The sequence below is a fragment of the Mus pahari genome, chromosome 9 (genome assembly GCF_900095145.1).
Source record: "Mus pahari chromosome 9, PAHARI_EIJ_v1.1, whole genome shotgun sequence".
NCBI lineage: Eukaryota > Metazoa > Chordata > Mammalia > Rodentia > Muridae > Mus > Mus pahari.
In genome coordinates this window covers 76,133,646-76,148,232 of record NC_034598.1, presented here as the reverse complement: position 1 = coordinate 76,148,232, position 14,587 = coordinate 76,133,646, and the positions used below count along the sequence as shown (strand labels likewise).

Here is a 14,587-nt window from a genome sequence, read left to right as displayed (position 1 = left end):
GGACTCACCCTACCCTACCCACCCTACCCTACCCACCCTACCCACTCTACCCTACCCTACCTCTAGACAACCATATTGACGTGTAATGTTGAAACTTGGGAAGAGTTCCTGACGTGAGCTAAGGAGTTCTTGGGGGTTCTGCCTTGCTCTTTAAGCAAACAACATCATCCTCTGGGAGTACTGTAATCAGTAACTGTCGCTCCTTTGCATGTAGCAGCTTCTTGCTCCTTCTGTGACCCTGACACTTAGCCAGGATGGCAAAACTAGTACCGTGGAACAAATTGTTCTTTTCCGCAAAACGTGGGCATAAGACAGATACTGGGGGTTTTAAGTAAATGTTAGCAAAACTCACCAATCCAGACCCTCCCCCCAAAAATTACAGTACAGAAGCTATGTTGGTAGTGGGTTTTGTTTTTTAAGGTTTTGCATGATTTAAAATTAAATTAGATTCAAAAAATTAAACATATTTCAAAAGTAAATCGAAGGAGTCAGTCTGGGTGGCTGGGACCCAAATCCATTTTTTGCTAAAACTTGACTTCTGAGACAACACAGATCAGTTCAGAGACATGTGCGCAGGTAGTCAGTCACACTAAGGAACTCAAAAGTTCCCATGCCAGCTAACCTACCTTTTGTAACTATTTCTTAATGTATAAGGATTTGGACAAAGCTATGAAGGTTTGCATTTGTAACCTATGACATAAAACTAAGGTGATTGATTACCTAGAGGCTGCAGATTTTGAGTCAAAGCTCCATCTCAGCCTTTCAGTGCCCATCCATATAGTGCATGCAGCATTTCTAACGTGGCTTATCAGATATGCCTACCATGCACCATTTATTTTTGACTCCCAGAAGAAAACTTGACCATGTTAGCTGTTGTTCCCCTCCCCCCCCCCAATATACACCATAATGACCCCACTGCTTTGTCAGCATAGGAAGTATGGACAACTGGCTCTTCCTCAAGAGGCCTGACTCTTACACAGATAACAGGAGCATGGGCACAGGGCTGCATCTGCTCCGCGTGCACGCTCGTGCCTTTGCACGCTTGTGCCTGTGTTCCTGGTCTTCCAGTGGGGCTATGTCGTCATTTTGGTTAGACCAGCATTTCTATATGGTGTCTATATTATGACTGTCAAGTCCATTCTACCCTGAGCCACATAGTCTCCTACAAGTATTTTTACTTTTCTGGACAACTTTTTTTTTTCCTGTAACTTATGTTTTTCTTATATAATTAACTTTTTTCCCAATTTGTAATATACTTGGCAAAACCCCCATTCCCAGATTCTCTTTGCAATGACTCAGAGACAAGTCAGTGCTCTTACCAAATTCATCTTGCAGAACTCCTTCCCTACCTCCCGACCTTCTGGGATCTGGAGTAGAAGTGACAGGTTATCTGACTGGATGCATTTGAGGAGCTCTGTGGGTCTGCTTGCCTCGTGTTTTCATTGTATTAAACCTGGAGGACACCTAACAGAGAAGCATCTAAGTCATAAATACCCAGCCGCAGTCAAGTATACACCATTCTGTGCAGGACAGGAAGCGCATACTACCAGTGACTCCTGGAGCTTGCTGCTTCTACCTGGTTTAAACTATTCCGAATCATATGTATTGTGTTAGCATCAGTATGTGAACATTATCGATGATTGATAGTTACAATTAACTTGTTTTGATTAACCCACAGTCTCTTAACCTACCGTCCTGCTGTTGATGGTCTCACTAGCCTGAGGCCTCCAGTGCTCCCTCAGGTCTTCGAGTGTTCCCTGAAACTGCAGGGCCTGAGCCAGTTAGGAATTCTGTAATGGGGGGAAGCTGTCTCTGCTTCCCTTCTGACGGCTTAAGCGTCAGATCCTTCTGGTCTCCTGAGTTATTTCCCAGTCATCATCCGCTTCAGTCCTTACAGTTTCCGTGCAAGCACTCCCTTCCCTCACCTTTATCGCATCTAATCTTTTCTCATTTTTCAATACTATTTTAAACTTGAGAGTCCATACACTTGTATGAGTGTAGTGATCATCTGTCTTCACCTCCTCCATCACATCCCTCCTACCTCCCCAGTCCCTCCAACATGTCCCCTGCCACCTTCACGGCCAGCCTTTCTCCATTGGTATTCTTAGCATACTTTTTGCATGACCTTGGAAGAGGCATCCCTTTATTTGCATTGCATGCTTCATTCCTTACGTATGGTGTCAGCTAAGACTGAGAGTCCTCCCCAGTCGCATCTTAACCCTGACAGTATTACCTTCTTTTGGCATAAATGTAATTTTTTTTGTTAAGTGTAATGGTGCACATTTGCATATGTAAAGTGATATATCAAACCCATAGTCTAATTCACAGGCTTTTTTAACAGGGCATTGCTGGAACTGATGTGGCTAAAGAAGCATCTGATATTATTCTCACAGATGACAACTTTACAAGCATTGTCAAAGCAGTTATGTGGGGACGAAATGTCTATGACAGCATCTCAAAATTCCTTCAGTTCCAGCTTACTGTTAATGTAGTAGCAGTGATTGTTGCTTTCACGGGCGCTTGTATTACTCAAGTAGGTGACTGTTAATATTTATTTTAAAGCAAAAAATTATATACTCTACCTTTTTAAAGTCCTTAAGTATTGAAGTAAGATGAAGCTTTATATTATAGGCTAATTAACATGGAACGTAATCTGTTCTGTTCCTTAAGTCTTTGTAGAAGTCTTCCCTAAAGGCTTTCCGAAAGTTGCTGCCCTCCCCCTGAACAGTTGTGAATATCTATTAGGAAGCCTGTCTTTTCTAGGATTCACCACTTAAGGCAGTGCAGATGCTCTGGGTAAACCTAATCATGGACACGCTGGCTTCCCTGGCTCTGGCTACGGAACCACCCACTGAGTCCCTCCTGCTTCGGAAGCCTTATGGTAGAAACAAGCCTCTCATCTCCCGCACAATGATGAAGAACATCCTGGGCCATGCATTCTATCAGCTCGTAGTGGTCTTCACACTCCTGTTTGCTGGTAAGAGTTCACTGTAACCACCCTTCAGTTAAACTGTGTCTGTTGCACATGGATGCTGCTCGGTGTGCTGTAGTGTGACAGAATTTCAGAAGCATAAGGTCTGTTCCTGACTCCACTGTGTCTCTCTGTTTCACTCATTTGGGTGAACGGTAGGGGAAGTGAAGAGGCTTAGCTTTTATCTGGGATTCACTGCACTTAGATCTGTGGTCCTTACATGTCTCCATGGTGTCAGGGCTACACCAGACAATCCCAGGGTCCTTCCAGCTCTTTCTGTGTGGTCATTGCACATCACAGATTGGCCAGGCTTTGCAATTATGAACTCTGTTAAGTTGTATGTTGGGTGATTTCAGTGATAATTACAAAATGGTGGCATCTCTTTTCAGGAGAAAAGTTTTTCGATATCGACAGCGGGAGGAATGCCCCTCTGCACGCTCCCCCATCAGAGCACTACACCATCGTGTTCAATACCTTTGTGCTGATGCAGCTCTTCAACGAAATAAATGCCCGGAAAATTCATGGGGAAAGAAACGTATTTGAAGGAATCTTCAATAACGCCATCTTCTGCACCATTGTCCTGGGCACCTTTGTGGTGCAGGTCAGTAGATGGGAGGGAAGGGAGTTGAGGTTGATGATTCTGTGAGACGTAGTAAACTGGTTTGTTGTTCACACACTACATCAGCTGGGAGAAACGCTTCTGTATGGTGACTTCTGATGGTATATTCTGGAAACCATTGCAGCTTGTCTCTAGCTTTCTCAGAAGTTAGTTCCACAGCTGCCTAAGCAATGAGCTTTCTTTTAGCTATAAAGAATTATTGTTAATGAGACCAAATCAGCCAGCCACATAATTGATTATTGGTTTTCCCCTAGTATCTTAATGCCTTTCTTTCACACCTTAATTTCACCAAAACACAAAAGGTTTTTACTTTTAAAAAAAACAACCTAGAAACACTGAGCATTTTCTCAATCCCTGTTTCTTGATATACAAAAGGATGGTTTTTAGTTTCATGCTTTTATGAAAATCCAGACTTGATGATCACGTTACCTGTGAGGAAACTGAATGCTAGACTCCTAGCATGTCGCTGGCAGCTTAACCTGGAAAAATACACAAATATTCTCAACATAAAAAAAAAAAGAAAGAAAGAAAGAAAAGAAAAAAGAAATGAAATGAAATTAACAAGTAAATGCAAAGAGATTCATAATTCTTTTTAAAGAAAAAAATGGTAACCACTGTCATACCAAATTACTTTGTTTTTTCATTTCAATTATTTCATAGCTATTTGTATCAGAATTGTCAGACTCAGACAAAGGTGAATATTTTGTTGCTTAATACCTATTATCCCTAGGTATTCTATTATAGGACACTAAAAGTCAAGAAGTCACGGTGTGAATTTTTTATGTATGTATGTCGTTGGACTTCAGGCTCACTGCTGAACAGGCTTAGCAGAGCTAGCCCACATTTCACAGAGCGTTGCCAGGTTGCATTTTTTTTCGTAAATGTAAAGTAGGAGTGAGTTCCATGTAGGAGAGAAAGCAAGGAGGCATTCTCTCTGTCCACATCTCCATAATGTGTGCTTCCCACAAAGCCTTCCTTCCATGAAAAGCATGAAGGATTCAAAGCATAGCCAGGAATGTAGCTATATGACATACATAGCGAGAATATACAGGTATTCCTTCAGTCGTGAGATTTTTATTTTTAGTAAACACAACTTCCTATATATATTTAAAACTTGGGGTTGAGATTTTACTTTATTTTAGTTGTCATTTAAATAAACTTACTCTTGATTATCCCTCCAGATAATAATTGTGCAGTTTGGCGGGAAGCCTTTCAGCTGCTCAGAACTTTCAATAGAGCAATGGCTGTGGTCGATATTCCTGGGAATGGGGACCTTACTCTGGGGCCAGGTAAAAATCTCACTGCTTCTGTGGTTCTTCTTAAAAACATGCAGCCGTTTCTGTTTCTATTCTGGTTACAAAAGGGGATCAATCATGAGAGACACGGGATTTGTCTCCCTTCCCTAGGCAGCTTGTCCAAGATGGCGCTTGCTTATTGTGCTCTGGTCTTCTACTCGTTACTAAAGATTGTAAATCAGGTTGCTGCAGTTACAAAGGGCACATACATGGCTAGTTAAGATGTCAACACCTATGTCTTTATCACCTACTTTTATATTTTCAGAATAAACATACTTCCATTATTCTACTATATAAGTTAATATTTAGTCTTACCTAGCAAACAGTTCTTTAAAATCATGGTATCTGGAAAACATGGCCACGGGCATTGGAATAGTTTTAACAGTGCATCTGTCAATGAGAAAGACAAGTAAGCTCTCCGCATCGGTTCCTGAGAGCTGGCTCACTTGCCGTCGCATGCCCTTCCGTTAAAGACAGGTGGTAACGCCATGGTGTTCCTCCAGCCTGTCGTTACTGGTATGAAACCGCTGCTGGAGAATCAGTACTGACACGTCTGTGAGCCAAGGGTAGTGAGTGACTGTGGAACTCTGTGGGCTCTGCTGTCCTGCAGAGCAAACCAAGCTCAGCTTATATTTAGTTCAGCCTTCCTTATCTTTTTCTTTGTAGTGTTTCTGGGTTCTACATGTCTTTTTATTATCTTAAAAATCTCTTTCTCTGTGATCCGTAATTGGTCTACATTTCTTTTGTAGATTTCCAATCTAATTATTTTTCAGTGTTCTCTGATAGGCAGCGCGCAGGCCTACAATCTAGAAATCTGCCTACTGTCAAGAAGAAGAAACTGGGCGCTGCAGCAGTGGGCTCATGTTCATTTTGCCTATATATTGATTTTAATTGTGTGGTGCTTAAAAATAAAAGTCTTGGCTTTGGTGCTCAGAAGGCCTGGAATCTTAGCCATTCCATGAGCAAGTCACTTCACATATCTGAGCCTGTTTTACTTCTGAAATCGGGCAGCAGGAGTACAAGGGCTCCAGGCTGTACTGTTTCTGGTTGCATCTTGGTTTCCCCTTGGTAAACCCTGCCTGCTAACACTCAACTGCTAATATGTACTGTTGATGTTTCTGATATTCTTTTTGTCTCTGGGGGTATCCCCTGCTAAGTATCGCTATTATCAATCAGTGTTCATCCAAATTTTAAATAGCTAAGTTTTCCAAAAATAATTGACTAAAATATTTCAGTGTAACCTTAATGATTTTCTGGGTTCTGATGTTTTCATTTGTTGAACTTTTATAGCACTAATGGATTCCAAGCTTGTTTTGCATCCAGTTAGACTACTTTTTGTTTGAAACAAATGCAACTAATAAGAGTTCAAGTGGAAATTCTATATATGTACACATGGTTGTGCAATTCACTGTCATGAATGTCTAAATATATAAGATATACAAGCAAGTTAATTCATATTCAGAAAACATTCTGTCCTTGCAAGCTTGGGTAATTTGTATAACTGAATAACTTTTTTGTTTTGGGAAAAATCTGACCTCCAAGATCTCACTGCTTCTCTGGTAAAGATAAATGAACACTCCTGCTGTTTTTTAATACCTTAAGTTCTTTCCCCTGTGTTATAGCTTATTTCAACCATTCCAACCAGCCGCTTAAAGTTTCTAAAAGAAGCTGGTCATGGAACACAGAAGGAGGAGATACCTGAGGAGGAATTAGCAGAGGATGTTGAAGAGATTGACCATGCCGAAAGGGAGTTGCGGCGTGGCCAGATCTTGTGGTTTAGAGGCCTGAACAGAATTCAAACACAGGTATGGGTCTGGTAGAGAGGTAGGAAAGCTGACGGGGGTAAGGACATTGTTCACCTGGGGAGAGATCCGCCTGTGCTTTAACTCCTTTCCAGCCTTCCCGGCCCACAAAATGTATTCTTTTGAAAACTACTACTGATGGCTGTACTGAAACTCTTAACTGATTATGAAAGAATGTCTCTTATATGCCCTCAGCTTTTTTTTCCCCCCTAGCTTATTTTCCCCTCTCATCTCAAAATGCTACATCTTGCCTATTTATCTGCTCTGTAAAAGTGCCTTTTCCTTTACGTTTTCAATGTTGGTTGATGGAACGGTCCTTTCTCTTGTTCTCTCTCTCTTGCTGAGCAAGCTGTCACGATCTCTCATTCCTTGCAGATGGATGTAGTGAATGCTTTCCAGAGTGGAAGTTCCATTCAGGGGGCTCTAAGGCGACAACCCTCCATCGCCAGCCAGCATCATGATGTAACAAATATTTCTACCCCTACACATGTAGTGTTTTCCTCTTCTACTGCTTCTACTACTGTGGGGTGTGAGTGTGTGTTCCTAAGTGCATGAAATTAACATTTCCTACTCCACACACCTAACGTTTCTCATTCTCTCCTGACTGTTTAAACTCATTGTTTGGGCTTTTCATAAAGCTTTCTTTTTGTAAAGTGGACTGAGACCTCAAGTGTTGCCATTGTTACCGTTTCAGTTCATAGAGGGTTAGAGGAAAGGTGGGTCAGATGCAACCAAAGATTACACTCGAAATCTGGGAGCTTTTCTCTGGGCTAACTCTTAGAGTTCATATGGGGAATAAAACTACAGCTTAGCATTTATGGAACGACTATAAATTTTTGAGTATATGCCTTTCAATGTATCTATACTGCATGGTTCCCGGAAGCATGTGATTTAAAACTGAGCTAACAGAACCAGAAAATTTACATTTATAAAGCTAAAGAGTGAATTTGGCATCTCGGCTTTCACGTCGTACGTTTAGAAAGTACGTTAGCAGCATGAAGTAAAGCTCTTACATAGCTCGCCAGTTGCCTGCCTTCCTAACTTGAACTCTGTCTGCCTTGATCCTGTGAGCCACTGAATAAGCTTTCGTTATTTTTTACGCTCTCTATTGATCGTTTTCTTGGGCTCTTCCCTTTTGTACAATCAGTTCAGCTTGAAAGTGCATTGTAGATAATATTCTGATGTTACAAACAAATTTGGCAGTGTATTTCACTGCTGTTAGTCTGTCAAGTTAAAATAGAAATGCATGATGAAGTAGAATTATAGAATGATAATAAAGTCAGAAGAAATATGTATAGGCTGCATTTGGTTGTGTGTGTGTGTGTGTTTGTGTGTGCGTGCCCCCCTGCATGCAGAAATGCAGACTGTGTAGGCCCTCTCCTGGATTAAAGTCTGTTTCCCGAGGATTCCCAGTCGGGTGAAATGGCATGTTAGAGTATGAGAGATCTTGGGGTTGATTATGTGTGCTAACACTGCACCATAATCCATAAAAAAAAAACAACCCATGGGGTGTAGGGACATTACACCTGGCTTATAGTGGAGAAATCCCATTTGGCTACACCTCCTCATCCTCTAGTAGGTGGGAGGGGGACTTATTTTATGCCTCCCTTTCTCACTCAGCTGTATTTAGACTCTGTGTAAAGGGCCAAGTTAATTTAGATTGGTGGTCCTCAATCTCACTAACACTGCGAAACTAGTAACCCTGTGACTTCTTCACAACTGTCATTTTACTGCTGTTATGAACTGTAATGTAAATGGGTGATTCGAAGGATATCTGATAGAGGATCCCCTCCCTATGCACACCCAAAAGAGTTTGTGACTGGTTGAGAACCACTGATTTAGACTAACACTTCATTCATGCGGATGGTGTGGTAAGTCCAGAAAGACAAACATGAAGAATGATGGTAATTTGAAGGGACATGTGACCTAAACATATTTTTTTAAATGTACATTCGGTTGTCTATTTGAATAAATGCTTTAACCATCATTTCACTGTTAAGATCATTTTAGTGATTACTGGTTCCTTCCAGAATGTTGGTGTCAGGTCTCACCTTTATGAGTAAATAAACGGTGCCTTCATTCTTAAAACTATTGAAACAAAGGTGAACATTTCTATGTTATAAAAATATTTATATTTTAACTAATATAAGTGCTCAGCTGAGTTGATTTTATCCTCTTAAAAATTTTTTTGAATGACACCAGTTTATTGATCCCTACAATTGGCACTACAGTGACATTTTTATACTAGTCTTTTAACCTAGTTCCTGTATACAGCATACACCCCAAATGAGAGGTAAATTGTTAGGCCATATAAGTCTAAATAGTTACTAGAAAGAAAACTTTGAAACTTGTCTTTTCCTTGAATTTTTTTTTTTCAAAGAGTCCCAGAAGGTATGTGCTTGGAATCTGTTCTTTCCAGAGAACTATAGTGATTAAGTTATAATGTTTAATACAGGAAAAACAAAACAAAACACTAACACTTTTGTAGAAAAATGGCATATACTCAAATATTTATAGCTGTTTAATAGCATTTTATAGATACGCATTTGGGTTCGTCTTTATTTTTAATTAAGGAAGGAGTGGGGCAGATGTGACTTCATTGTGGCATTCAGCTTATATTTGCTTGGCTTGTTCATAGTTGGTGATACCCTAATTCCTAGCATGATAAATAGTCCCCTTTGTGCTTGACATTGTTAACCTTGAGTTGTTTTGAGAAATATGTGCTTTTTGATTTAAAGATAATTCAAGTAAGCTTGTGTATGGCTAAGTTCTCATTTTGTTTTGTTTTTGTTTTTGTCTTCTTAGGGAAAAAAAAATCCTACAAAATGGCTATTAAATTTTTAGCCAGTAACAATGAGATTTTGTTAATTTTTCTTTGAACGTATACCTCTTCGATTAGAGTATGTGGTTTCGTTGTTCTGTAGTGTCCTACTAAAATATTCATTTTTTTACAGTGTATTGCAAGTTCCACTGCATTACATGCAAATACGATTCACTCATACCTAGCTGTTTGTGGATTCAAACTCATAAGTGAACCATTACTGTGATGAAGTTCCCGGTGTCCTGACATCTTTCTGTGTTTTGTGCTGTTTACAGATCCGAGTGGTGAATGCATTTCGTAGTTCTTTATACGAAGGGTTAGAGAAGCCAGAATCAAGAAGTTCGATCCACAACTTTATGACACACCCTGAGTTTAGGATAGAAGATTCAGAGCCGCACATCCCCCTTATTGATGACACTGATGCTGAAGACGACGCCCCTACAAAACGCAACTCTAGCCCTCCGCCCTCTCCTAACAAAAATAACAATGCTGTTGACAGCGGAATTCACCTTACAATAGAAATGAACAAGTCTGCTACCTCTTCATCCCCAGGAAGCCCACTACATAGTTTGGAAACATCACTCTGATTGTAAGCTGAATGGTAACACACTAGCTGCATTGTAAAGAAACAAATCGAAACTGAGTCTTTTCACATATTGTGACGGACAAGATAGTATTCTTGTCTCTGGACTTCAACAGAAGACACACTTGTACGAATGTAGATTTATTTTTTTAAAAAAAAAAAACAAAAGCAAAGCTTTCTGCCAGACTGAGGGTGCTTTTTTGGGGTGTGGGAGACGAACTGACAGATAAACAGTGGTGACTCAGCACGGGCGGCCTGTGGGTCGTCAGTGGTACCTACCGTTGTCCTGAGCGTGTACTAGCAGAGCTGTGGTTTATCTCAGTACTTGATGGGAGAGAGGGAGGAGTGAGACAGAGAGCCCTGGATCATTGAGTGAATACTTTAATTTCTGCTGTTGGCTGTTAATAATTTGGATTATTTATGTTTATAAATGATACAGATCTGTTTACAAGGTTTGTAGATACTTTTTTTGTTCTTCATAGACAGGAAGCTTCCTTATAAGTAATGCAGAGAAAAATTAGTCCTTCAAATACTGCTGTATTTTCAGGAAAAAAAGGGGGGGGGTGTTTCTATTGAAACTGTACTAAATTTTTGCCTACAATTTATCTTGTTACATATGTAGATAAATTGCTAATACTAATAGCCAAATAGATAACACTAATGCTTTGTTTAAAAAAGAAAAAAGAAAAAAAGAAAACAAGACAAAAAAAAAAACAAAAACAAAACCCATGAGCAGTGGTGTTCTAATGAAGTTAATGGCACCTGTCCTAATTAGTTTCTTAAATACATTTACTACTTAATGGTTTTGAAAGAACTGTTTAATTTTTAAATTTTTTGAAAACTTGCTAATAACCTTTTGTTCAGAATTTAGTAGATTGTTTATTGCGGGACATCAAATACACAATGAAAGATGCTTGAAATGCCTTTGTTATTTCAGGCCAATCAAATTAAACTATCAAAGTACAAGAGAAACCTTTAGTCTTTTTTTGTTTTTGTCTAAATATGTTAGTTCAGTGATGTCTTAGTGAACTGTGAGTGACTGTATTGATTTTTCTAATAACTCCGTAGAGACCTTCACACAGCATAGAGGGGGCTGTTGGCATTTTGAGAAAGGTTAATAGATAGAGGCATATATCGTTTCCTTTTGTTTTTGAAACTTGTTTGTAAACATAAACAAATACGCCCTTTTATTAAATAAATACACAGCAATGGTTCTTCAGACAGCTCAGCTCCTTGGTTCTGTATGTGTGCCGCCTTGGCCTGTCTCCTCTAACCACAGCTAGAATAAATTTCAAGCTGGTGACAGCCCCAGGAAGGGTTGTTTGAATCCTTTCGTGGTCACCCCACAGAGTCGAGCTGAGACAGCAGTTTTGCCACCTAGCGTACCCTTCATAGAACCTACTTTTATCTAAAGTAAAATAGTCTCGCCATTTTATACGAAGTAATGACCACCGTTGTCTCTGATATATTTGTTTTTTATTAAGTGTCCCAGTAACAGATTAGATTAAAGGGATGGCGCACGAAGATTTGAGGAAGCTTCTAAACGCGATCTATGTAAATATAATAACCAACTCTATGCCGAAATGCTCATCTCTGAGACAACTGAATATACGGGCTCTCTGCTTCTTTTCTGTCTACCTTCTTCCTTTCTTTGCCTCTCATCTTGACCCTTTAGAAAGTGGTATTGTTTCAGGGCGCAGATCTCGCCAGATAAACAATCCTCAGGCTGACCTAAAGTTTACGAGGACTACTACATCCAAGAATGCTGACCTAGCAAAGAAACATCTAGTTGATGGTGCTTGATATATATATATATTTTTTTTTTTTCCTTTGGTGGGTGGGAGGACTCTTTCTCTCCCCATCAGTTGCCTGCAGTAATTCTCTGCAAGTCTTAGAAACACATCGGCTCTGTCCCATCGATCACTGTACATTTTCACTCATCAGGTGTTTGTAGTTATTCATACTGTAAAAAGAGGTAGCATGATATGCTGGGACGCATATTTAGACCAGGAGCCCAAGCTGGGCTCCTCGTCTCGAATTTGCCATTAACGTGCTGCATGATCTTGGGGCAGTGACTCACCCTGTCGGAGGGTGGGGGACTAGACTCCTTTTGAAGAACCCTTTCAACTCTAAAAATTGACCCTATCCACTGAAGAAGCCTGTGAGGCATAGGGAATAGAGAAAAGGGAACTGTTCTCAGCTTTCTTTTTTATTTTGGTTATGCTTAAATATGAATGTAATTACCAAGAGATTTAGACGTGCATGTGCTTTGGAGGGTTTATGTCCAGCTTTTCCAGTCTTCTTTTTTTTTTTTTTTTTTTCCTCAAAATTCAAGGCAATGGCTTTTTACCCCACCTCTAAATCCATAAGTGGGTCTTAAGACATCTGTGAAGTCATAGCAAGACATGCTCGGTGTGCGTTTCTCTCTTTGAGACACTGTCATTTCTATCAGAAATTTCCAGAGCATTATGTAAGTAGGAAAAAAAAAATACAAGCAAGCTGTTAAAGATCTTGGATCCCATTATATAGTGTGTATACCTAAATCGACATCTGTAATTCACATTTTTCTTTTTATTCTCTAACCAAAATCAGAAAGAAAGAAAAAAAAAACTTGTTTAATTTTGCATCCCAAATGTTTTTAATCTTTGTATATTTTTTAGACTCCCTTTTCTCCTCATCATTGCCTTTCCGTGGTTGTAAATACTTGTCGCACTCTGAGGATGAGTTACGTCTTGTCATCTTACCAATATGTGATATGGTAATTTTCATAACAGATTATCAGTTTTGAACCAAGAAAATGGTGATTTGTTTATAAGAGAAAAAAAAACAAAAACAAAACAAACAAAAAAAAAACCTGGCTTCATTTCTGTGAAATTGCTCTTTGAAACTTTCATTTCCACGTGTAAGCCAACTGAGATACTACCGTGATGGTGTTGATTTCTTTTAACGATGCTTACCATCTCTTTTAGCCACTGAGCCTTTTATTATTTGTCTATTTGTAAAGTTTATTTGTCTTAACTCATTTAATAAATATACTGTTTATCTGTTTCTGAATGGGGACTGAACTTTTTGAACCTTGGGATGATCTGAACATCATATTTTGGCATTCCTTTTTTCCTACTCGAGATTTTTTTTTTTAATCTACATAATGCAGATTCTAAAAATACTTGGAACGTTATGATTGGTACGGGGACTCGGTGTTCTCATGTTCTTGCCTGGTTTCCCCTCTAGAAGGGAAGTGGGTATAGTACCCCAGCTGCTACCCAGAGTGTCAACCCTCAGCCACAGCGTCAGTTCTGCAGGCCAGGGAGTGCAATGGATTTGGGTAGAACTTGTTTTCCACATGATTAAGAACACTTTATTAAACAATCCAAACTTTTAAATACCAATTATCTTAACTCTGATGGAAAAATAATAGCAGTAAAACTTACACTTCGGTGGTTTCCATAGTCAATGATTGCCATAAATTCACAGAAAAATGTTGAACCAGCAAGGTAATTCTGGATACTGTATTTTGATAGCATAAACTATTAAATGGTTGAGTCATACAACAGGAAGGGTGTTTTTCATCTTGTCAGATTGGGAACTTCTTTTTATGTATTAACTGTCAGAATTGAGTACTATTTGTATAGTTAAACTAAATAATAAGAGGCACTTTCTTTAGCCTTTGTTTCTTGGCATTCCCCCCCCCCCCTTACGTTTAGAGACCTTGGTTTCTTGAACCTATTCTGTCACTAACCTAGGCTGCTCTAGAACCCTGCCTGAAGTGCAGAGCACCCTCCTTTTTCAATTATTCTTACACATATATGAGTATCTGTGTTGCTGTACTGCTCTCTTGGGTATGTGTCAATAAGAAAATTACCTTCATCCAAATAATTTATCAACAAAGCAGTAGCTTTTTCTTATAAAACCTTAATCCTATGTACTTTTGCCATGAGAATTTCTTTTCCACTTTTCATATTTGTTTTAAAAAAATACAAAAAAAAAATCTTATAGTCAGCTATAGTTCAAGCAGGCTGATTCGGTCTATTTTCTCCAAGTTTGAATTGTGATGAATGGCTCCAAGATAGAGGCTTAAAGTTAATGTGTGTGTTTATATGGTGTTAGTGCCTGGCACGGTTTCCTTAAGCACCATTGCCCTATGAAAAAGCACTATGCACTTCTAGATTTGGATTCAGCTCAAAACTAAGCTTCTCTTCATTTAAATCAAAGGTTAGAAGTCATATAGTTTTGGGGTTCCCCACAACCACCACCATGTTAGCAATGAGGCTTTGGCCCATAAACCAGGAATTGCGAAGTAATTTTCAGTATGCCAAACATTTTATATGGATTATGTAAATAGTAACCCTGTGAACTTCCATTGTACTTATGGAAAAGCTGAGGCTTAGAAAGCTTTGGAACGTACGGTAGAGGTCAGCTTCACACTTGGCAGCATTGAAGAGCCCCAGCTGCTAATACCTGAGTCAAAGGAGTATCCAAAACCCTCCAGTGCATAA

At 39.4% G+C, this 14,587-nt stretch overlaps 1 protein-coding gene across 9 annotated transcripts in view; it reads left to right on the top strand.

Annotated features, from left to right (window-relative positions):
• Atp2b1 (ATPase plasma membrane Ca2+ transporting 1) overlaps positions 1 to 13,145 on the top strand; it is a 111,895-nt gene extending 98,750 nt beyond the window's left edge. For 4 of the 9 annotated variants that reach the window (XM_029542232.1, XM_029542229.1, XM_029542230.1 and 1 more), the window contains exons 16-22: positions 2,342 to 2,533; positions 2,764 to 2,977; positions 3,361 to 3,572; positions 4,772 to 4,879; positions 6,508 to 6,690; positions 7,063 to 7,176; positions 9,784 to 13,145. In XM_029542232.1, the coding sequence (XP_029398092.1) occupies positions 2,342 to 2,533; positions 2,764 to 2,977; positions 3,361 to 3,572; positions 4,772 to 4,879; positions 6,508 to 6,690; positions 7,063 to 7,176; positions 9,784 to 10,095 (1,335 nt within the window). In that variant the 3' untranslated portion in view covers positions 10,096 to 13,145. Of the gene's footprint in view, positions 1 to 2,341; positions 2,534 to 2,763; positions 2,978 to 3,360; positions 3,573 to 4,771; positions 4,880 to 6,507; positions 6,691 to 7,062; positions 7,217 to 9,783 lie in introns of all 9 variants that reach the window. The other 5 variants (XM_029542234.1, XM_021205472.2, XM_029542233.1 and 2 more) reach the window with 4 other exon arrangements.
• Positions 13,146 to 14,587: the final 1,442 nt, after the last annotated feature.